This window comes from Dendrobium catenatum, unplaced genomic scaffold (genome assembly GCF_001605985.2).
Source record: "Dendrobium catenatum unplaced genomic scaffold, ASM160598v2 fragScaff_scaffold_920, whole genome shotgun sequence".
NCBI classification, from domain to species: domain Eukaryota; kingdom Viridiplantae; phylum Streptophyta; class Magnoliopsida; order Asparagales; family Orchidaceae; genus Dendrobium; species Dendrobium catenatum.
In genome coordinates, this window is record NW_021319382.1 from 798,869 (window position 1) to 820,942 (window position 22,074).

The window sequence follows — 22,074 nt, forward strand, 5'->3', positions numbered from 1 at the left end:
TGGCTGATTTTGTAAATAGAAATATAATATATATCCACTTAACAAGGTTTTGGCTGATTAACAGTGAAGTGGACTATTGATCTTAATTATATAACTATTATTCTATCAAAATATAATATACCCTCATAAAAGACTAAAATATTCAAGGAAGAAATGCAAGTCGACATATAAAATTTTGTAAGAGAAGTTATGTAGAGATAAAATATGATTCATTTCATAATTGTTTAATGATATAAATTGTTTTGGATTATATTGTTCTAAATAGAACAATAATGACATCATCATCAAGCTTTTATCACACTATATTGGATCAGCTACATGAATTTTTTTTTTTCTTGTTGTCATGTTAAGAGTCAAATTCTCGTTTAAATATATTTAAAAATGTCATTTCTAATACTTGCTAGCCAATCTTTTTAGATCCACCTCTACCTTTCTTAATATAGGTCAAATCTAATATATCTTCTCTCCTAATCGGATCACCAGAAGAATAATATTTTAAATGATCAAATCATCAAAGGCGACTCTTTTTAATCTTATTTGTCACTGGAGCTACTCCAACCTTTTCACATATATACTCATTTCATATTATCTTCAAGAATAAAGCTACTCATCCCACTGAGCATCCTCATCTCGACAACACTTAAATATCAAAGCATTCCATACAAGATTTTCTCCTTGTTATCTCTCTCAACAAGTTCAACATAGCAATTTGCCAGTTTGTTTGTCGGAAAAGCAAGGCAAGCATTTCATAGCTTGTGCAATTAAAGATGTTTAATTATACTCATCAACTTAGCACTAAGTAATTCATCCGTAGAGGACTACAAAACTTCAATTCTATTCTTTTAGCCTTTTTGCCTCTTTTTTCTTTACTTATTTGATTGTGCCAAAAGCAACTTCTAAAGTTTGTAGCTATTTGCTATCTAACGCAAAGAGGAAATTTTTTAGCACACAACGGATTGTTTTCACTTCCCAGTTCATTTTCTAGATATCCAAGAGGTTAAGATAAATCCAAAATCTAGCTAAAGCAAGAGCTCCTTGATCGACAAGTCTTCTTAAAAGAGAAATCAATATACTTTGATTGGGTTTGTTGCTGTTGAGTGCTGATTAAGCTTAGGCTCATAGAGATTCGTTCCTCGTTCTCTTTCCTCTTGATCTTTCATGGGTAACCCTAAAAATTCTACTTTCATACTTATAAATGAAGATTCACTCACCGACTCAACCAATTACCAGATTCTTAACAATTTTTGGCTCCCCATCGAAGACCACATTATGATTTTTTATGCGGCACAATAATTGAAAAGAGGCCGAAAAACTCGGAATCAATTGCCACTGAATTTCTCTTCATTTGGACATAACATCAGTATTCTTGTAAGCCGAGCTCTACTCACAGATAATGGTGCCTAGGGGTGCAACCGAGTCAAGCTGACTCGGATTTGACTCGGTAAAAGGCTCGATGAGTCCAGCTTATCGAGATCGCGAGTCGATCTCAAACACGATTTCGAGCTCGACGGTTCATCGAGCTCGAGCTCGAACATAACTCAAACTCAAGTCGTCGGCTCGACAAGCAGCTCGCGGAGGCGACAAGGCGGGAAATCCAAAATGATGTACGAGCTCGTGACTGCGACAGATGAGCTCGGAACGATTTCGAGCTAGAGGGAGGGCACGATGACAAGCTCAGATTGAGCTCTACTGCGGATCTCCACGATGACTCGATGACGACGGACCTCCGACTTCGAGACAACAGCGGACGCGACGAGACGAGTCGAACTCGAGCTTGGATTTTGAGCTCGACTCGAGTCCGAGCTCGGTGTTTGGCAGTCGAGCTCGACTCGAACATCCCCTGGCTCGAGCTCAACTCGACTCGTTTGCACCACTAACAGCGCCTAAGCTGAGCATTATCGTCAACTTAAAATCAAATAAATAGTTATAAATACAGAAGGAAAAAAAATGGAAGTAGACGAAGCAATGAAGTGCCATGAACGAAATGCTGCTTTTTTATAACAAAAAAAGAGGTTCAAAGTGCAACAGTATTCGTTTACAAGAAAAATTCGTATGAACTAATAAAATAACAGTACAGGAGTTCAATACAAACAAACAACTAACAGTTTTAAAAGCGATGGCAGTAAATACCTCCAGAAAGCGCTTCCGTGACCGCCGCATATTTTGCCACCCTCCCATAGAATAAAACATGAGCAATAAAACACGAAGAGGGATCGTAGAACTCGTGAACAAAATAACCCATCAAACTTTGTAGATGATGAAGAGAGGATTAAGCTGCGTTTTCGTTCAGTCAGTGGAGGGTTTGGGAGAGCTACTCACACTTGATGGACCGGTATATATGACGAACAAATAACAGCGAGGCTCGGAAACCTATGGTACCAAGCATGAGGAAGAAGCCATAGCAGATGCAGGCCATATAGCCAAAGAAGAAAGATGTTTGCATGAATCCAGACATGTCAGACCGAGCATGGTAGTAGTAAAAGCAATACGCATATATGAACAGACCAGTAGATCCTCCGCAAAGGAATGCCCTGCATCCAATCAACACCAACATAGAATCAGAATATTGTGGGATTCTAGCTATAAGAGGAACATGATTCAATTGTTTAAGAAAAACAAATCAGGGATTGCTAAGACTTAAAGAATGGTATAACCCAACCTAAATTTTTTCATAAAAAATGTGAATATGCAAGTAAAGAGGGTTGTGTTAGGCTGGTTCAATCTGAACCGACCCAGCCGGCCTTTGGGCCGGCTCAGGTCTACAGGAGGTGGACAAATGCCACCTCCCTTTCTTCATGCCGCCCACAATAGTGAGCCCCACTAGTCCAATTGAATTCAAAATTGAAAACGAGGGGGCGGCTAGGGTTGGGAGGGAAATTAGATTAGGAAAGTTTATGTATTAAAGAGCATGAGATGTTTTAGGGTGAGGTTATGCTTGATTTTATTTCACTTGGGGTTCCTTCGACTATCTCATCTAGAGATTTGGGAGAGACGATCATTCTCTCTAATTGAGGATCACTTGTATCTTGTTTCCGTGCTTGTTTGACTTTGATTTTCATATTGCAATCTATCGTTTGTGCTGATTTCTCCCAGATTTTGTGCTATTCTCGCAATTTTTCACCAATTGGTGATAGGTTTGCTTGCGAACTCAAGTATTACCCTTAGGTTACTTGTAAACTCAAGTATTTCCTATCAGGTTGAAGCACACATATTATAAATATAATTAAAAATGAGATAATTTATTTGCATGAATGGATAGTTTATAGCTTAGCCTACCTCCACCACCATTCATGGTCTTCAGCAGCAAGCTGAAAGTAGGTCATTGCCACGGTAATAAATGCTGTGACAATGAGAAGAATTATGAAAACCACAAAGAGAATACTATAAATGGTATAAATCCTGTGGCCCCACACACTGGCAAAGATGTAGTAAAGCTCGATGTAGATGGCGCTAAAAGGAAGAAAACCAGCCATTGCCATCTGTGGTAAAGCTCCTCTATACCAAGGAAGCTGTGGAATTTCTCTAGGATATTTGGTAGTTCGGCAAGGAGCTTGGAACTCTGCTTTGCTGTTTTTACCAGCAATCCCACCCAAAACAAGAAGAGGAGACGTTACTAATGCCCAAATGAGAAAAATAACAACAATGGTACCAAATGGTAGCGCAGCAGTAGCATTATATGCAATAGCTACAGTATTCAGGAAGCTGAATGTCAAGAATAGAGGCCCACAAAAAAGAAATCCAGTCAAAAGCAGATTCCTCACCTGCAAACGATAAGAGACAAGTTAGTACTAAAACTTCTCTTTACATTAACCGATGCGAACTTTCAAAATATTATGTGTGTTCAATCCATAAATGGGTAGACAACAATAGTTAGGTAGAGATGCAAGTACATAATAACCGTACCCAGTTTGTTCCTTCCAGCTGACAGTAGAAAGAAGTGGCAACATAACCAGCAATACCTGAAGTTAGTGCATATATAACCACCAATGCAGTAAAAAGTGCTCCTCGATTGTAAGGGTAGAATACCCCCACCAGGGCTAGGATAAATACGAAGGTTGTACTGGAAGGCATGCCATGAAAAAGAAAATACTAGCTGAATTAGAATGAAATTGCCATAGCTGGAAATTCTTTCTTTACAAATAATCTAATTTAGGAAAGGATTAGGAACAAGCACAAAAGAAGCTACATATATGTGCACAGGCGTGTATGTGTTTGTGTGTGTGTGTGTATATATATATATGTGTGTGTGTGTGTGTGAGAGAGAGAGAGAGAGAGGTTAGCTCGATATAATTTGTTCATGTGAGCATATTTAGTAGGCTTGAAATAAATTGAATTGATTTCAGCCACTTAAAGCTTGTTTGAGATGGCTTTCTTCCTGCTTCTTAAAACAGCTTTCTAGTAACAACAACAACAACAACAACAACAACAACATCAAGCCTTTATCCCACTACGTGGGGTCGGCTACATGAATCCTTTTTCTCCATTGTGTCCTATTAAAAGCCAAATTCTCGTTTAAATCTAATAAAGAAAGGTCATTCCTAATATTTTCTAACCAAGTCTTTTTAGGTCTACCCCTACCTTTCTTAACACAAGTCAAATCTAATACCTCTACTCTCCTAACTGGATCGTCGGAAGGCCGCCTTTTTATGTGACCAAACCATCTAAGGCGACTCTCTCTAGTATAAAAATTAAATTTTTTTACTAAAAAACTACTTTAAGAAGCAGTAAAAAAGTCATCCCAAACGAAGCCTTAAACTCGAGCGATTATGAAGTAAGTTTCAAGTTTCAATCATGTTGCAGTCCTAGGTGGGGAGGGGGGAGTAATTTAATGGCCTGTGTAAAATACATATATAATGAGTTCAAGTAGGTTAGAAATGAATTGAATTGATTTCTGGTCACTTAAACACAACCGATTATGAAGAAAGTTCCAAGTTTCAATCATGTTGCAGTCCTAGAAAAATTACAATTACAATTGAACAAGATCTTATGATGAAGACTTACAGAGCAAATAACTGTGTTCCAGAACCAAGACAGGCAGCAAGAAAAGACTTGTACATAGGGAACCTAAAGACATCACCATGAACATATTTCCACCCAGTTTCTTCTTGGTCATCACCTGTCTCCTCATCATGAGCATACCTAATATAAAAAACATAATAATGATAAGAGCAGCTGCAATTCAGGTGAAATAAAAATGTATTTGCAGATACGAAACAAACATGAGGATAAATTATCACACGTTAATAATCTTACAAACTAAGTCCGTATTTTAATTCAGTATATTGATTGTAAAGGATCAGCAAAAACAAACTGGGGGGGTGGGGCCAAGAGCAGTGATGTTTAAGCATTGGAGACAGAAAGCTTTAAAGCGAAAGCAAAAACACTGCATCACCTGTGCTTCACTCTAATCGATGCTATATTAAGAAGCAAGTGTGTGCACTTTGCTTCCGATGCACAAAGCTATTAAAAGCACGACTATGATTCATAGTTTCTTACTAATGTGTTTAACAAAGTGCGGATTGTTCTACATTACTGCCATCAAATTCTGCATTATTTAAAATCATTACACTTCTATTGGCGTATCGCAATATCTATTCCCTTTCATTCTCATTTAACTTCTCTTTTCTGTCTTTATTTTCAAATTGTGCATGACTGCATTTTGACATAATGCTAACAAAATCCAAATTCATATAAATAGAAATGTATCTACCGGATTTGACAAGCATCCACAGCATCGCGTGAGACTAAAAATGCAAATCTGGAACTGCTTACAGCTGAGTTTTGATTTAATATTTCTTTATTTATTTATCATATACATACATATACCCCGAAAGCTAATTTCACATTTAAAGGAAAAAACTCAAAGAAAAGAGATCCTTAACAGTATGAAAAAGAACCCAGACCTAATAAAAAAGTTACTATTGAATAGCATCTATTGTTCAAAGAGATGCAGGTATTTTTTTCACCAGTTAGAAAAAAAAATGTCCTAAGAAAGCAAAGAAACTGACTGAATATAAAATAAGAATCCCATGAAGTCATCACATATGGATGAAGAGAGTGATTTCCTAGGAATAAGTCTATTGAGTTGACAATGATAAAGGAGATTAGCTAGATTATCCTCAAATACCGGTAGCAAAACACAAATCAATGGAGATAATTTGTCATCATAGAGACCCAGATAGGCCATTCACTATATGGCAAAATGGTCCGAGGAAACTAATATCACCAGATAGAACAGTTAACACAGCACAATGGTTAATATCCTGTTCGTTGCTGCAGTTTGCAATACATCAACTGCATGCGTCAAGGCAATGGAAAGTATATAACAATACGAGGGTCCATATTTTCTACTAGGTTGATGCAACAAGGAAATAGGTGGTAGTTAGGATGGTTTTGGATAGTGCTACAAATGAACCGCACATTTGACAAGCTACTCGCGGTTCGACTCGATTATAGCTCGTTAGGATCGTATGATTAAGTAATGAAACAAACTTAAATATTTTTTAATAGTTGATGGTTAAATAAACAAGCTTGAATAGTTATATGTTGAACTTGTTTATTTTCATAAAAAACATCGTTTAAAGACCCTAAATAAGCTCAATATGAAGCTCGATTCATTTTTGTTTGGAATAAATACATTTCTTAAGATTGGCTTAAATTTATTTTTACATAATTTTTAGTTTTATTATAATAAAAGGTTTTTTATAAAAAAATAATTTAATTTTTATATTATATTTTTTCATTAAACTAAATTTATTCATGAATAAGAGGAATTTTTTCATGTTTATTGGATTATTTGTTTAAAATATTCATGAACAAACTTGTTTATAAGAAGAATTACTTTCTGAGCTCTTTGTTCGTGAATAACCTCATTCAGTAGCTCTAAAATACTCACTAGATATATGCATGAACATAACCCTTTGATAGCTAAAAACACCTGCTAGATATATTTACGAACAAGCACTATGGTAATTGTTTGTTAGTAGGCTCAATAAGTCTCATTTGTTAAACTAATGAGCATCTAGAAAGTAAAGATCATTAATAAATCAATAAGGCGCATTTAGAGCTTGATAAGCATGAAATGAACCAAACATGAATCGAACATAAACCAAATATGAACATCTATCATTTTAAATGAATCAAACTGAAACATAAATAGAAAAGCTTGAATCGAGCTTGAACAATTTGATAATAAACGAGCTCAAACATGAACACGCATCATCTTGGCTCAGCTCGGCTCGTTTGCAGTCCTAATTTTTAGAAGACCACATGCAATTTTTACTCTTAGTAATCAATAATAGTCTCATTGAAAGTATGACACAATTTATGTTATGCTTAGTTTATTTTCTCCTTATATATGATCATCATTAGAAGTTTTATCAAAATTATTTGAGGCCAATTTTATGAATCCTCATTTTCTATTACTTCCTATTGAGTGCTTTCTACGGCGTTGAAAAACATACTTCAAATATTATTTTTAAACAATTTCTATCCATGTAACCGTGTACCTATTCTACTTCATATCCTCTAGAGTCCATTTTATCAACTGATCTAATAAGTGTATTTTTTATCCTTCACTGTCTATGTACAAATCTACATAATGTTGGCCATTAAAAGAGAAGCATAATATTAAGTTAAGTATTGTAGAGATGAGGATGCTCAGCTAGTGAGTGACATTACTCTTAGAGACAGGATATGAAATGAGCATACACGTGAAAAGGTTAGAGTAGCTCCAGCCTCCAGTGGAAGATAAGATTAGTGAGAGTCACCTTAGATGGTTTGGTCACTTATAACAACGGCCTTCTAATGACCCGGTTAGGAGAGTAGATGTATTAGATTTTGGTTATGCTAAGAAAGGTAGAGGTGGTCCTAAAAATACATGGTTAAAAAATATTAGAAATGGCCTTTCTTTATTAGATTAAAATAAGAATTTGACTCTTAACAAGACACAATGGAGAAAAAGAATTCATGTAGTCAACCCCACATAGTGGGACATAGGCTTGATGTTATTGTTGTTGTTATTGTTGTAGGTGGAGAAATAGGCAATGAGTAAAATGAAAGCTCCACTTACTTTTGTATTGATCTCATTCTTTTGTTATGTTGGATGAAATTTAAAAAAAAAAAATCATACTCACACATAAAATAACAGCTGCTCTCGACTCAGTTCATATACTATTTTTTTTATATAAATCAAAACAATATTTTGAAAAGTTAAGTGGAGGAAATGTTTTATGTAATATAGCGAGAAAAATAAAAATAAGAACTAGAATGGAGGAATGGTCCTCTGCTCTTTTTATAAATATCTGTATAGCAGCCATTTGGCCAATGTCTTATTTCAAACCCATAAGCAATAGATTATGTCTATATTTGTTTTCTATTAGAGCCTGCTCAAAATTAGATCTTAGCAAGCCACCCTTGGCTTGAAATTGACTCAAAAGTATTTCTGAGTCATGACATTGAGATAGAACTCTAGTTGTGAGGGTTTTATTTGATGATGAATCGACTTAATTGCATCAATTAATTTACAACTGAAGTAATAGTAGAGCTGAGTTTCAACCTATGAATCTTATTGCCAACCCTTCATTCTACGGAACATCTCTGTTCAAGTTATAATCAAGATTAGCTATATTTTGTCGAAAAATGTGAACAAATTATCCAGTTTGTACTACATGCTTATCTATTACCTTATTTTTTGTTGAGCCACTTCCAAGAAGGGGAATGAGCAAAGAAATTGGGATGGTGAAGATCGGAGAGCATATTTTGAGGAAAGGGAAACATGGAGGGATCACAACACCCACAACATTAGAGGAGGAAAAAGCAATTGGAGCAGTCGCTGAAAATGTTGGTTCTTTAGGGAGAAGATGAGAAACTCGCCATAGCCGCTCTATGTTTGGAGGGGAAGGCTTTGTCCTGATACCAGTGGAGAGTCTTACTAGCTCTGATCCAATCATGGAGGGAGTTCATATATTGCCTACTAAAACATTTTTAAACCAATCGAGAAGGAGACTTTTATGAACAGTTATTTGCTCTGGTGCAAGAGGGGACAGTGGAGTACTAGGAGAAGTTCGATTACTTCTCAAGCTGATTGGGAAGGTCGTCAGAGATTGTCCTAGAGGGGAACTTTATGAAGGGGCTCAAGCCTGATATTCGAGTAAGTGTTCGAGTATTGAGACCACGTCACTTAGGGGAGGCTATGGAGTTAGCCCAGCAAATACAGGATAAGAATTCCTTGGAGAGGAGTAGTCATAGCAGCAGTTCAGGAGTCTCCTACCACACAATCACAATATTTCTAGCACCAAAGGTGCAAACAGTTCCTATTCTGAAGGAAGCCTCGAGGAATAAAGGTCGTGGAGTACAACCAGGGAGAACTTCAAGAGGTTGACTGAGTCAAAAATTCAGGAGAAGAGGGCTAAGGGTTTATTCTTTAGGTGTAATGAGAAGTTCGCTCTAGGCCATCTTTGTAAGGACTAGGGGTGTCAATATTTGACCCGACCCGAAACGTCTCGAAAACTTGACCCGAACCTGACTCAAAAATTTCGGGTTCGGGTTAGAGAATTCAACCCGTTTGTAAAATCGGGTCAGGTTCGGGTTGACTCGGAAGTCCGAAATCAATATATGAAATAAGTAAATGATTTAGGAGAGTTTTAAAAGATTGTTATGAAATAAGTAAATGATATTTTTAAAAAATAATAAACATTATTGCCCAAATTAAATTAAGCTTGATTTATTTTAAATTGATTGAAGTAAATCTTACATTAATTTGATTTAGGTTTAAATAAATCAAATTAAGTAAAACAATTTAGTAAAAATACATGAAGCTGGTCAAGTTCGGGTTGACCCGGACCCGAAGCAGGTCAGGTTCGGGTTCCGAAAACCGACCCGTTTGCCAAAATGGGTCGGGTTTAGTTCGGGTCGAATAGTGTCGGGTTAGTTTCAGGTTGGACTCGAACCCGGCCCGTGACCTTATTTTGACAGCCCTAGTAAGGACTATTCATTTAGGGGTGTAAATAAGTCGAGTCGAGTTTTGATAACCTCTCCTAAATTAGGGGAGGAGCAATTAAGCGAGAATTCAAATTCAATTATTTGAATTTGAATTTTAAATCTCTTCCTAAATTAATGGGCTAAATTAGGAAGGGTGTTATGGTGAAATTGAAATCAGATTTTGGAGACATGGAGGTTTGAATGGGTGGAGGAATTGGGGAGCTACCTTCCAAATATAGCTTGAACAAATTTGGAAGTTATTTTAAATTCAAAATTTGAATTTCAAATTTTAGAGTATCTCCAAAATCAATGGGACCAATTTTGGGTTAGTGTACAGAGGGAAGTGGCCACCATTACTGGTGGGGACAAGGTGGCCGCGGCAAGGTGATGGGCGGCGGGGTTGGGGAGGGCCGGCCGTGGGGGTGGGTGATGCCGGCGGCTTGGGTAGCCAAAGGTGGCCGGCAGGTGGGCTAAGGAGAGGTGGACGGCTCGGTTTGGAGGGGAGGAGGGCGGGTGGTGGCGGCAAGGGGCTGGATGAGGTGATCGGAGGTGGTGAATCCGAAGGAGGGGAATTCGATGCAAGGAAAAAAAAAATAAAAGAAAAAGTAAGATAAGAGAACCGCGAACCTTGGAATCCACCACGATTGACGGGTATTGCAAATCACCCTCCTCGGGCTTCTCCTCTCATGAACTCGCTAAGAGATCAACATGAACTCACTAAAAGATCAACAAGAACATAAACTTTTCATTATCAATAATTCATCATCCCTTTCCAAGAAGAAGGGGAAGGCTTAAATAGCCAAATAGATGAAGGAAAATAAAAGACACAATTGCCCCTAGGGAAAACATAAGACAAAGCCCTCAAGTGAGGGTAGAAAGGGAAAAGTACAAATAACAAATCAAATACATCAAAATAAATAAACACGATCGTAGCCGTTGATCTTCGATGTCCTCATCAGGGTCGCCTTCGATCGAGCGAATTGTCTGCCTCCTTTTCGTCCGCATCATTTGCATCAAGCTCGCCATTGGACTTCAAGGTTGAGCATTAAAGATTTAAAAAAAAAAATTTCTTGTGGAGAAGAGAGGAGAAAAAAAAACTAATGAGTTAAAAAAACAACAATATCTGTCAGCTTTCTGCCTTTCACAAAAAAAAAAAAAGCAACAGCTGTTGTCAGCAATTTTCATTAATTACATTAAATAAAATTAACATTATGTATTTTTTATGGCAGGAAATAATATTTTTTTTAAATAATATTAGTTTTCATTTTTTTAATATTAGAATGAACGAGCTGAGCTCACGAGCCAACGAGCCGAGTCTCATTAGCTCGAGCTCGAAGCTCGATAAGCTCGGGTCGCGAGCTCGTTATTGAGTCGAGTTCGAGCTGGCTCACGAGTCAACTCAACTTACTTACACCCCTAATTCATTACAGGAACTAACAGTCTGAGATGAGGAAGATGCTACAGACGAGGAAGTATAAGAGGAAGATGATTGACTACACTTAGATGTTGTAGAGGTATCTCTTAACTTAGTGGTCCGATGCACATCGAGCCACACCATGAAGGTTAAAGGGAAGACCGGGCATCAAGAGGTGGTAGTACTGGTGGATACTAGAGCTAACACAACTTCATTTCTAACAGGATGCTGGATCTGTTGGGATTGAATTTAGTTGACATGGGGAAGTTTTAGGGTTATGCTTAGAACAGGAAAAGTAGATAGAAGTAGAAGAATTTTTAAAAGGGGTGATTCTAATCCTTCTAGAGGTTCAAATATTGAAAGACTTTTCTCCATTAGATTTGGGGAGCATATATGTGGTACTAGGAATGACGTGGCTACAGAAGTTGGGAAAGAACAAGATTGATTGGAAGATTTTAACAATGGAGTTCAAGGTTGAGGGGAGGAGATTAATTATTAGAGGGGGTCCTAGCCTGTCCAGAACTATGGTTCCACTCAAAAATATGGTGAGGGCAATCCAGAGTGAAGGAATAAGATTTTTGGTGGAGCTGCAGAGTTTAGAAGAAGAAGATGATGGGGAGAAGATAGAAGCACCAGACATGATTTTCATTCAAGTGATTGACGAGTTATTGGATGAGCTTTATAGAACAATACTTTTCTCGAAATTGTTCTAAAGTCAGGGTACCATCATATCCAAATGAGGCTCGAAGATGTTTGCAAGACGGCAGTTAGGACTCATAAGGGACACCATGAGTTTTTAGTCGTGCCTTTTTTCCTCACTAATGCTGCAGCTACTTTCCAGTCCCTGATGAGCAAGGCATTCTAGTCATATCTGTGGAGGTTTCTATCAATCTTCTTTGATGATATTTTGATTTACAGCCAGACTGAGGAGGAGCACCTAGAACACTTATGATAGTGTTATCCACTTTGCAGCACCTAGACCACTACTTGTTTACCAATCTAAAGAAGTGCTCATTCGCCTAGCCTATAGTGGAGCATTTAGGGCACGTGGTATCACAAGGAGTAGCAGCTGACCAAAGCAAAATCAAGGCCATACTGATGTGGCTAATACCCAAGAGATCGAGGGAGTTGAGAGGGTTCTTTAGGCATATAGGCTACTACAGAAAGTTCATGAAGGGATACAGTTCAATAGCCTAGCCTTTGACCAAACAGCTAAAGAAGGATAATTTCAATTGGGGCGAAGCAGCTACTAAGACCTCCGATTTAAAGAATGTGATGTCCAGTGGGCTAGTGCTAGCCCTGCCCAACTTCATCTAGCCTTTTATGGTGGATACGGATGCTTTGGGGTATGAGGTAGGGCTGTAGTTATGCAGGACCAGAGACTAGTGGCTTATTTCAGTCAGGTATTGACTACCAAGGCAAGGCTTAAGTCAGACTACGGGAGAGAGCTGATAGAGATTGTACTGGTCATTCAAAAGTGGGGACCCTACCTGTTATGGCGACACTTCAATGTCAGGACTAATCAAAGAAGCTTAAAGTTTCTTCCAGAGCAAAGGATGGTAACGAAGGAGCATTATAGGCGGCTTTTGAAACTACAGGGTTATGATTTCAAGATCCAGTATCGATCAAGGATAGAAAAAAAGGACGTATATGGGTTATCTAGGTTTATGGAGAAGCCTCATATGATGGCACTATCTGTTCCCTTAGTTGTGGATCGTGAGGCATTGAAAAGTAAAAGTCAGCAAGATGAAGGATTAGAGAAAATCATGAGAGATTTATTGGGGAACAAGGATAGTTATCCAAGCTATACCTTAGTCGATCAGAGACTTTATACCATGGATAAATGGTGATACTAAAGACATCGTCATATATACCCCACTTGTTGCGGGAGTTTCATAGTAGTGTCATAAGAGGTAACACGGGGGTATAAATGACCAATCGTAAGCTGGTAGCAGAATTGTATTGGGTTGAAATGCAGAAAGAGGTGGAGGAGATGGTGGCCAGGTGCAATATATGTCAAAGGCACAAATATATGGCAATGGTTCAAGGACTTATGCACCCTCTAGCTCTGCCTGAGAAGGTGGGAAGAGATAATCATAAATTTCATAAAAGGTATGCCAAAACCGGAGTTTTCGATGATTTTGGTAATAGTGGATAGGCTGATGAAATATGCTCGTCGCTTCATTTCCCTGCAACACCAATAAACGACAATTTCAGTGGCAGCAGCATTTATTCGAGAGGTGGTCCGCCTACATGGAATTTAGAAGTCCATAGTGTCAAATAGAGATAAGGTGTTCCTCAACCACTTCTGGAGAGAGCTATTCAGGATGCAGGTGATCATTTTGACGAGAACTACAGCATAACATCCAATAACTAATGGGCAGATTAAGGTGGTGAATAGGATAGTAGAGACTTATTTGAGATGTTTTGTTTCCGAAACACCAAAGACCTAGGTGAAGTGGTTACCTTGGATTGAGTACAGGTGCAATAAATCCTCTCATAGTGCAGCATATACCACACCCTTCAAATCCTTTATGACAAAGACCCTCATCACCTAGTATACTACGAGACTAAGAGCACTCCAATTTCATCAGTGAAATAGTAGCGGGATGAACAGTATAGGATATTGGGAAAGCTAAATGGGCACCTACCGATGGCACAATAAATTATAAAGAAACAGGCTGACGGGCATAATAGGAATGTGCAGTTTGAGGTAGGTGATAAGGTGTACTTGAAGATTCAACCCTACAGACAGAAGACCTTAGCTCAAAGAAGAAATGAAAAAAAATCTCCACAGTGTTATGGGCCATATGAGATTGTTGAGAGGATTGGTGTCATGGCGTACTTGAAGATTCAACCCCTAATTCGTTTGTAGTTACCTCCTTCCACCATACACAAACTATTCCATGTGTAATAACTGAGGAAAGTTATTGATGAACACAGTCAATCAGCGATGTTGTCGATGACCATGACAGAAGAAATGGAGGTGATTTTTTAGCCAATCAAAGTGAGAGGAGTTCACTCGACAACCAGAGGAGCTAGAGAAGTGTTAATCGAGTGGAAGAATCTATCCGACTATGAAGTAACATGGGAATCGTACCAGATGATTCAACTAAATTTTTCATCGTTCCACCTTGAGAACAATGTGGCTCTTTGGGAGGGAAATATTAATAGACGGGCTAAGCCAGTCCAGCCAATCAACTAGGCCCCACCAAAGGGGCCTAGTCTAGCTTGTGGGTAGAAGAGCCCTGTGAGACCCACTAGTGTAGGCAACAAGCAAGGAGAGAGGGTAATTACTTACTACATAAAACTAAAATTTGGAAGGAATTTAGAAGGTTTATTTAGGAAAAGAAGATTGATTTAAATTCAAATTTGGGAGAGAATTAGGAAGGTTTATTTAGGAGATGTTTGGTTGGCTGAAAAATGAATGCAATGTAAAACAAATGCAGTGTAAAAGGAATATTTTGGAGTAGTTTGGATGAATATAAAGTAAATGTAAGTGAATGATTTTTTGGTTAGGTTCGAAGTAATGAATATAGAGTAAAGTCTTAAATGGTGAAAGCAGGTGATGACGGAGAGCAATCGGTGGTGGGGCAGCGGCAGTGGCCGGCGGTGATGGTCGCTGATGGTGATAGGTAGCGACGATAGTGGAGAGCAGAGGAAGGCAGTCAGCGGTGTCCTGCAGCTGGTGGCTGTCAAACAAGTTCGTGGTGTAAACGATTTTCACTCAAAATCAAAGGAATTTGGTCTACATTCAAAATGAACTATTTCACTTTACATTCCATTTATTATACATACTTTGCATTATTTTGTATTTTAACCAAACACCAATTTTTGTAAAACTCCTACATTTGAAATACTTTACAAGATGGCTGATTTGAATTCAGATTTAGAGAGAGAATTAGGAATGTTTATTTAGGATTAATTAGTTTTTTTTTTATTATAGGATTGTGTTTTCCAATAATTTTCTTTGGAGTTGTTCATAGCAGTGTCTAGGGTTTGTGGAGAGCCGATCTACCTCTCAAATAGTATATTAACATGTATCTTGGTTTGTTGTGCCGATATCAATAAAATTAGCTCATAATATCATTATTTCTTGCTAGCGATGGGATTCCTATCAATAATATGATTATAATATAAGATGATTCAAAAAAAATTAAGCAAGGTGACAGATCAAGCGTCCAAAAAAATTTGAAGTAAAGGATCTAGGATGACCGAATACTTTTGTAGAACATCTTCCTTGTAGACAGAGTGGCAATCTGAGGGCATACAAAGGACAGAAATCGCTCTCAGGATTCAAAAGAAGTGAATGTTTGCAACTTGTAGAACATCTTCCTTTATTTCCATAGATGCGGATAAGAAAAGCACGGTTAAATATAGGCATAATCTGTCCAAGGAATTTTGTCATATAATCACTATATAATTAATAGTTTCATAAGTAGAAATTAATTAGAGTAACGTAGAAACCTGATGCATAAATTAGGGCATAAGGTCCTCAGTGAAATACACACAAAATTCAAATCATTCCTTATCTTAATTATTGTATAGCCATCAAAGTCCCATATGTTTATATTCAAGTTACTTAACTCGCCATAATCCATTCTTTTAATAACAGAATTTTTTTTATATCTAAAATTGTATAGCATATTAGTTCCAATTTATCAATCAGCATTTTTCTTATATTAGAAAGGGTCGCAGATATTGTCATGCACCAAATACCTATTATTTCAGTATTTAGTTATGAGATTTGAACTTAAATGAACTGAGTGCAATTAGCACTTCACAGCCAAGTACAACCTTCGAACTTTTTGTTTTACACACTTCAATATTTACGAGTTAATTTGGATTTTAACGAACTGTTGAGTTCTCACATGCAACTTGCACTTGACAGCCATGAACTTCATTCAAAGTTAATAGCTATAATTGATGTCACACCTCACAAGTAGTGATACATAATTCAGATGAAGTGATTTCAGTTTGGTGGTGGTCTTTGTCATCTTTTGAAACAAAAAAAAAAAACATGCCAAGTTCAACAACGCATCAAACAACAATACTGCCATTTCCTAAAAGGAGAAATCTGTTAAATACAGTGCAAAAACTGCATCCCCATTTGGTAAAATCATTTCATGTAATCAGCAATGAATAATGAAACATTATCTCTACAGTTATGTAGAATATTGTAGCCCAGCACAAAGGAGACAGGTACGCAGCATATTAAATTTACTATATGATTTTTGTAGAAAATTTTGAATTTTTCTGCTGGGAAAATTTAGTTGCAAGCTATTAGGCAGTTAAAAAAAATGAAAGGCGCATAACTCCACAATTTATTCGCAAGCAATTAGGCAGTTAAAAGGTCTAGGATTGATGTTATGTTAACAAAAACAGAAACTATACCAAAATCATTTAAAAAAAAAAAAACCTATTTCAATAATGAGTGGTAGTAAACATAAATGCAGATAGATGTTGCAATATTTAGTATCATATTCAATCCTTTGGGTAATTGGGTCCTTCTGCATCTCTTTCTTATCATTCAAATACTTTAAACAAACGTAAATAAATGGTAGCAGCAAAATAAACAACGTAAAAAGTTAAACAAAATGATGATAAAAGAAACCTAATTAGGAATATTATAACGTTCTTTGCAAATTTTGAAATCATTAAATGTTTCAAATGAGACACCAAACATTTGAAGTATCCAGAAATAACCAGCAAAATAGGTTGAGAAAGCTTGATAAGAAAAAATCATTATTAGTAAAATTTGTCCGGTAACTTTATGTCCAAAAACTAGTTTTTCAGGATAACCTTTGCAACAAGCGTATTGTGGCCTTGTTAACTAATAAATGAGGTACAATCAAATAAACCTACTCCGTCAATAGACTAAAGAGTAGCTTATTAATTATGGAATGATAAATTCGCTCAAAGTTTTCTTAAGGAAAGCATACACAGTGTAAACTAAAATGGAGTTATTAGATAAATGCACGAAATAAGACAAGTAGCAAGTTCACTGGTTAAGGAAAACGCTTACTTAACAAAATCATTCTTTAGGACCCTCATTAGGATGGTTGCAAGGAATCCAGTTAGAAGAAGAACTGTAACACATGAGTTTATTATGGAGAACCAGTGAATCTCCAAATGATGAGGGAGCGAAGAAGACTGAGAGTACTTCTCCATCCTCTTCTCAAAAGGTGTTTCTGTTTCTTTCCACTTTACCGAGTACATGAAATCAACCTCTATGTCTTTATCCTCAGTAATGTCAACCATTGAATTGACATCCGTGTGAACATTGATCTCAATGACACGGTCATTATTGTGGAGAACTTCAAAAAGAATATGCCTGTAAAGGAAGTACTTGTACTCGCTTGGGTCAGACTTGCCTTCCTTCTCAACCTTCCCAATGAATCCCCAAATTGGAAGATCGTCAAAGTACATTTGGAAGTAATAATCCTTCTCTACTGCACTCCTGAATTTGGCAACTTCTTCTTTCGTAAGTTGCTTTTTGCATGCTGATTTTGAATCATAATCAACCCGGAAGTCCAGCTTGTATGGAGCATCAACCAAGCGATCACCATTCAGGACTTCACCAAGAGCTTCTAATTTATCTTTCACAGGTGCTGCAAAATATTTTATATTTGAAACAATAAGCAAGATCTATGAATCATGAAAAAATGGGTGGGGAGTTAATAAAGTTCCAACAAAAAAGTAAAGGAAATAGATGAACAAAAATGGATAAACAAGATACAACAAAGCTCACCTGGGGAACAGAAGGGGAGATCAAAATAGCGATACGTCTCACTAGAAAATGAAAAAAAGGTCAGATAAATATGAACATCCAACAAGAATCACAAAAAATATATCATGATTCCACAAACCACGGAATATGAAAAACACAGAATGTCCATTATTGAGATTTTGGCAATTAGCTTATCAACTGATACACAGTACAAGCACAACCAAGAGAATCTAATACAAACATCCATAAAAACTTTCTATAATATGAAGATGCATGCATTCATCTTCTTTCCATTGTTATAGTGATTTAACAGTTACAAAAGGCTAGACATCAAATCTTCCATTCTGTCTCATGTAAAACAACACACTTAGAAGCACATTCTCCAAATAAAGTCAACCTGCAAAACTGAGAAATCTAAATTTATGGTATGAACCAAAATTGCAATATCATAGAAAGTATGTGGACCTCTAAACCAGTTCAAAACAAACTATATCACAGATTGCTATGTGTGGCTGCACAGGTACTGGGGTGAGGAGTGAGATGCACCAAGGCCTTGCTATTGAAATATTCCATACTAGAATTTAAAATAAATAGTTTAAACAATTAGAAATCAACTATCAGTATCCAGTAAGTTATATGGAACAACAATAATTAATACATTTGATTTGAAGCGAACAGATAATTTGGGGCATCACATAATCTAGAGTGAGAAGTTATCGCTTGGATGTTTTTACTTTACAGCAAGAACACAAAAAAAATTTTCTTGGATCTTTTTTTCTTGGGTTGGGCAACAGGCCATCCCATTCATAAGGGAAAAGAAAGGGGGTGGACTGGGATAATCTACCCAACATTGTCGGCGCAATTTTCAGTCAAGGTTTAAAAATCTAGAGCTTGATTCCAACAATATCATCTAATGCACCTACCAATCAGAGAGCCTTTCACACTTATTGTCAAGCATTTTCTGGTTCTTTTCAATTATTGCAACTGTCAGACAAGGTCATTGCTGCTTCCATCAAAAAGTACACAATCAGTGATCATCACCCTAGTGGACTGTGAATCAGCTAACATATCTTTGTCATCATTCCCTTCATTTTCCCTTCTCTTATCCTGCCCTCACTGTTTAACAACCACATGGTTCCAACAGCGACCTCTGACAACAATGAGTTATAAAGGGGATGATCATTTTAAGAGGGACATCAATGCAATGAGATAAATCTCCTAAAGTTTCATCAGATAAATTGGTTAATTCCCTTATTCAACCTAGTTTAATCATCTTAAACCATTATATTTTTATATCGTACGTGTCTACTAAAACACAAGTGGCTTGACCAAGTATTTCCTATTTCAGTTGGATTAAATCAAGGAACATCTTTAAAGCAATATATTTTTGCTTTAGGCATCGATGTTCTTACTAGACACTTGCAAGAAGATATACCCTGGTGTATGCATTCTGCTGAAGATATTCTTCTTGTGAATAAGACTAACGAGGAGTCGAAAGAAAACTTGAACTATGGAGGTCAACCTCATATTCTAAAAGTTTTCATTTGATTGGATATAAAACCAAATAAATGGAGTGTAGTTTTAGCAATAGTAGAACTAGTGGATGGATGACATTGGGTTATCAAGTCATTGAAAAGAGTGCACATTTTAGATATCTCATGTCTATTGCTTAGAGCGATGGTGAAATAAATGGGGATATTATTAGTAGAATTCAAGTTGGGTAATTAAAGTGGAAGAATGCATCGGGCATGTTTTGTGATAGAAAATTACCACTCAAACTTAAGGGAAAATTCTAGGTGGTGGTAAAAATAAAGCATAAAATTAAGTTAAGTATTGCGGAGATGATGATGCTAAGGTGGATGAGTGGTTTCACACTTAGAGATGGAATATGAAATGAGTAAATGCATGACAAGCTTGGAGTATCTCCATTGACAGATAAGACTAGAGATAGTTTCCTTAGATGGTTTGGTCACATAAAAAGTCAGTCTTCCAATGACTAGAAGAGAGTAGATGTATTAGATCCGGCTTATCTTAAGCAAGCTAGAGATAGACCTAAAAAGACTTGGTTAGAAAGTATTAGAAATTACCTTTTTTTATTAGATTTAAATGAAAGTTTGACTCTAATTAGAACACAATAGAGAAAAAAAGATTGGTGTAGCCGACCCCACCTAGTGGGATAAAGGCATGATGTTGTTGTTGTACATGTATACCACATAGATCTTAAGCAACTGCATATTCACTTATTTAGGGTGTTTTGTCAGTTTGGCAGTTGATCATGTTTTCCACACGAATGATCTCAACTTATCTTTATTTTAAAGGAAACTTATGTTAGGGTTTTGTCTATATGTAATGTGTTTGGACCTCTAATTGATTTATTCTCGAAATCTACAAAAATGAAAAAATATATATAATGCTTACAAAAATTAAAAGACTCCAGCATGCATCAATCATCATAAGCAAGAAAAAAATACAGAAACCATATATGGATTAATAGAAAATCCAATAAAATCCATAATTCTGCAAATCTTTGCCAAGTTATCAAAATCCAAAGAATCCATCAGATCGAGGAGAATCAGCAGTGGATCTGACAACAAGTGCAGCTCCACTCAATCAAAAGTGCCAATAGAAACGAGATCCATTCAGATCATACCTAGGGTTATGGAAGGGCCCGACCTTGTTGGCGTAAAGAGGAACCGTCTCTTCGGGCTTATAACGATGATTGGAAGCGTCAGCCACGACTCCGATGATCCCAAAACAAAGAAGCAACGACACCGTCGCCAAAGCCGGGACGACCGTCCTCCGTTCCATCTCTCTCCGTCACTTCTCTCTGTCTCTCTCTCTCTCGTCTGAGAAGAATAAAATATGTGGAGAGAGAGGCACGAGACGGCAAATACGGGAGATTATTAATAAGATGCAGTTCGACCCGCCGGACCGCGAAATGGAACCGAAGCGCTGAAAGGAGCCAAATTGAAAGTTGACGAAAACCAGGAGGCCGCTCGGTCCGGTTGGTGCGACCGATCCGATGAGCCATTCGACCGGTTTTCTTGATAACTGTAGGCCGGTAGACTTTTCGGGCCGTGGGCCTTCGTTTACTACAACATAGCGTTCAATATAATTTTAGAATCTTGAAATTGTAATTTGGTTAATTGGGAATAAAAAAATTGAAGAATGCTTCGTAAAAGGGCAAAGGGATTCAGATCCGCTTCAATTCGTCTCGATATTTAAAATGATAAAAAAAATTAGGCTTGATTTAAAACTGTTTTTTTATTATTTTTTAAAACAATTTTTAATAAGAAATTTTAATTAAAAATTTTATATTAAATTTTAGACATAAAAAAGATAAGTTAAACTCATAAAAAATATTAGATATATTATGTGAAAATTTTGAAAAGAGAAAAATTATGAAATCTAATATAATTAAAATAATTTCATCAATATTATTTTTTTATTACAAATGATGCATTTTCTGGCAACTAAATAATGCATTAATGTCAATGTTGAGGATTGTAGACAATGGCGTTATTGTTATCATTAGTGTTGCTTATTAGACATAGCCATATATATGTAAATACCTTCACTTTCCACATGTAATATTGTAATTGGTCTCTTCATGTCTAGCTCAGCTATTTATATAGCACTGTACCTCTGTTATCATGAATATAGAATTACTCCTTCTGTTTATATCTTCTTGCTTATCTTTCATTCTTGTTTCGGTTCTACCATGGCTGAAGCTTTCATGGTATCAGAGCAGGAACCAACTAATCTAAGTTGCATCCCTTCCGCTCACGCTCCTCTCGCCATCAACAATGGCAACTTCCTCCTCCTCCCCTGCCGCCACCACGTCTGTCTCCTGCTCGAACTCCGGCAACAATCCAGAAAATCAAACCACATCCAAATATCGCCAACAACTCAAATTCTTTATGAGTCATATCAAAGGCGTCATCTCCCT

The 22,074-nt window shown here is 36.9% G+C and overlaps 1 protein-coding gene across 1 annotated transcript; it reads right to left on the reverse strand.

Annotated features, from left to right (window-relative positions):
- Nucleotides 1-1,971: 1,971 nt before the first annotated feature.
- Nucleotides 1,972-20,993, reverse strand: LOC110102834 (transmembrane 9 superfamily member 3). Its single transcript, XM_020831318.2, has 7 exons — nucleotides 20,776-20,993; nucleotides 18,147-18,187; nucleotides 17,421-18,006; nucleotides 5,002-5,139; nucleotides 3,904-4,060; nucleotides 3,277-3,761; nucleotides 1,972-2,531 (listed from the first exon to the last, which is right to left on the reverse strand). The coding sequence occupies exons 1-7, from the start codon at nucleotides 20,931-20,933 to the stop codon at nucleotides 2,312-2,314; spliced, it is 1,785 nt and encodes a 594-aa protein (XP_020686977.1). The 5' UTR covers nucleotides 20,934-20,993; the 3' UTR covers nucleotides 1,972-2,311.
- Nucleotides 20,994-22,074: the final 1,081 nt, after the last annotated feature.

What these genes read in the sequence shown, in the direction of transcription:
- LOC110102834 (XM_020831318.2), bottom strand. Translation starts at nt 20,933, where the DNA reads ATGGAACGGAGGACGGTCGTCCCGGCTTTGGCGACGGTGTCGTTGCTT. An exon ending in GGGCCCTTCCATAACCCTAG is followed by an intron (nt 18,188 to 20,775) that starts GTATGATCTGAA and finishes TTCATTTTCTAG; the next exon opens with TGAGACGTATCGCTATTTTG. An exon ending in CTAAAGAATGATTTTGTTAA is followed by an intron (nt 5,140 to 17,420) that starts GTAAGCGTTTTC and finishes TTTTTATATTAG; the next exon opens with GTATGCTCATGATGAGGAGA.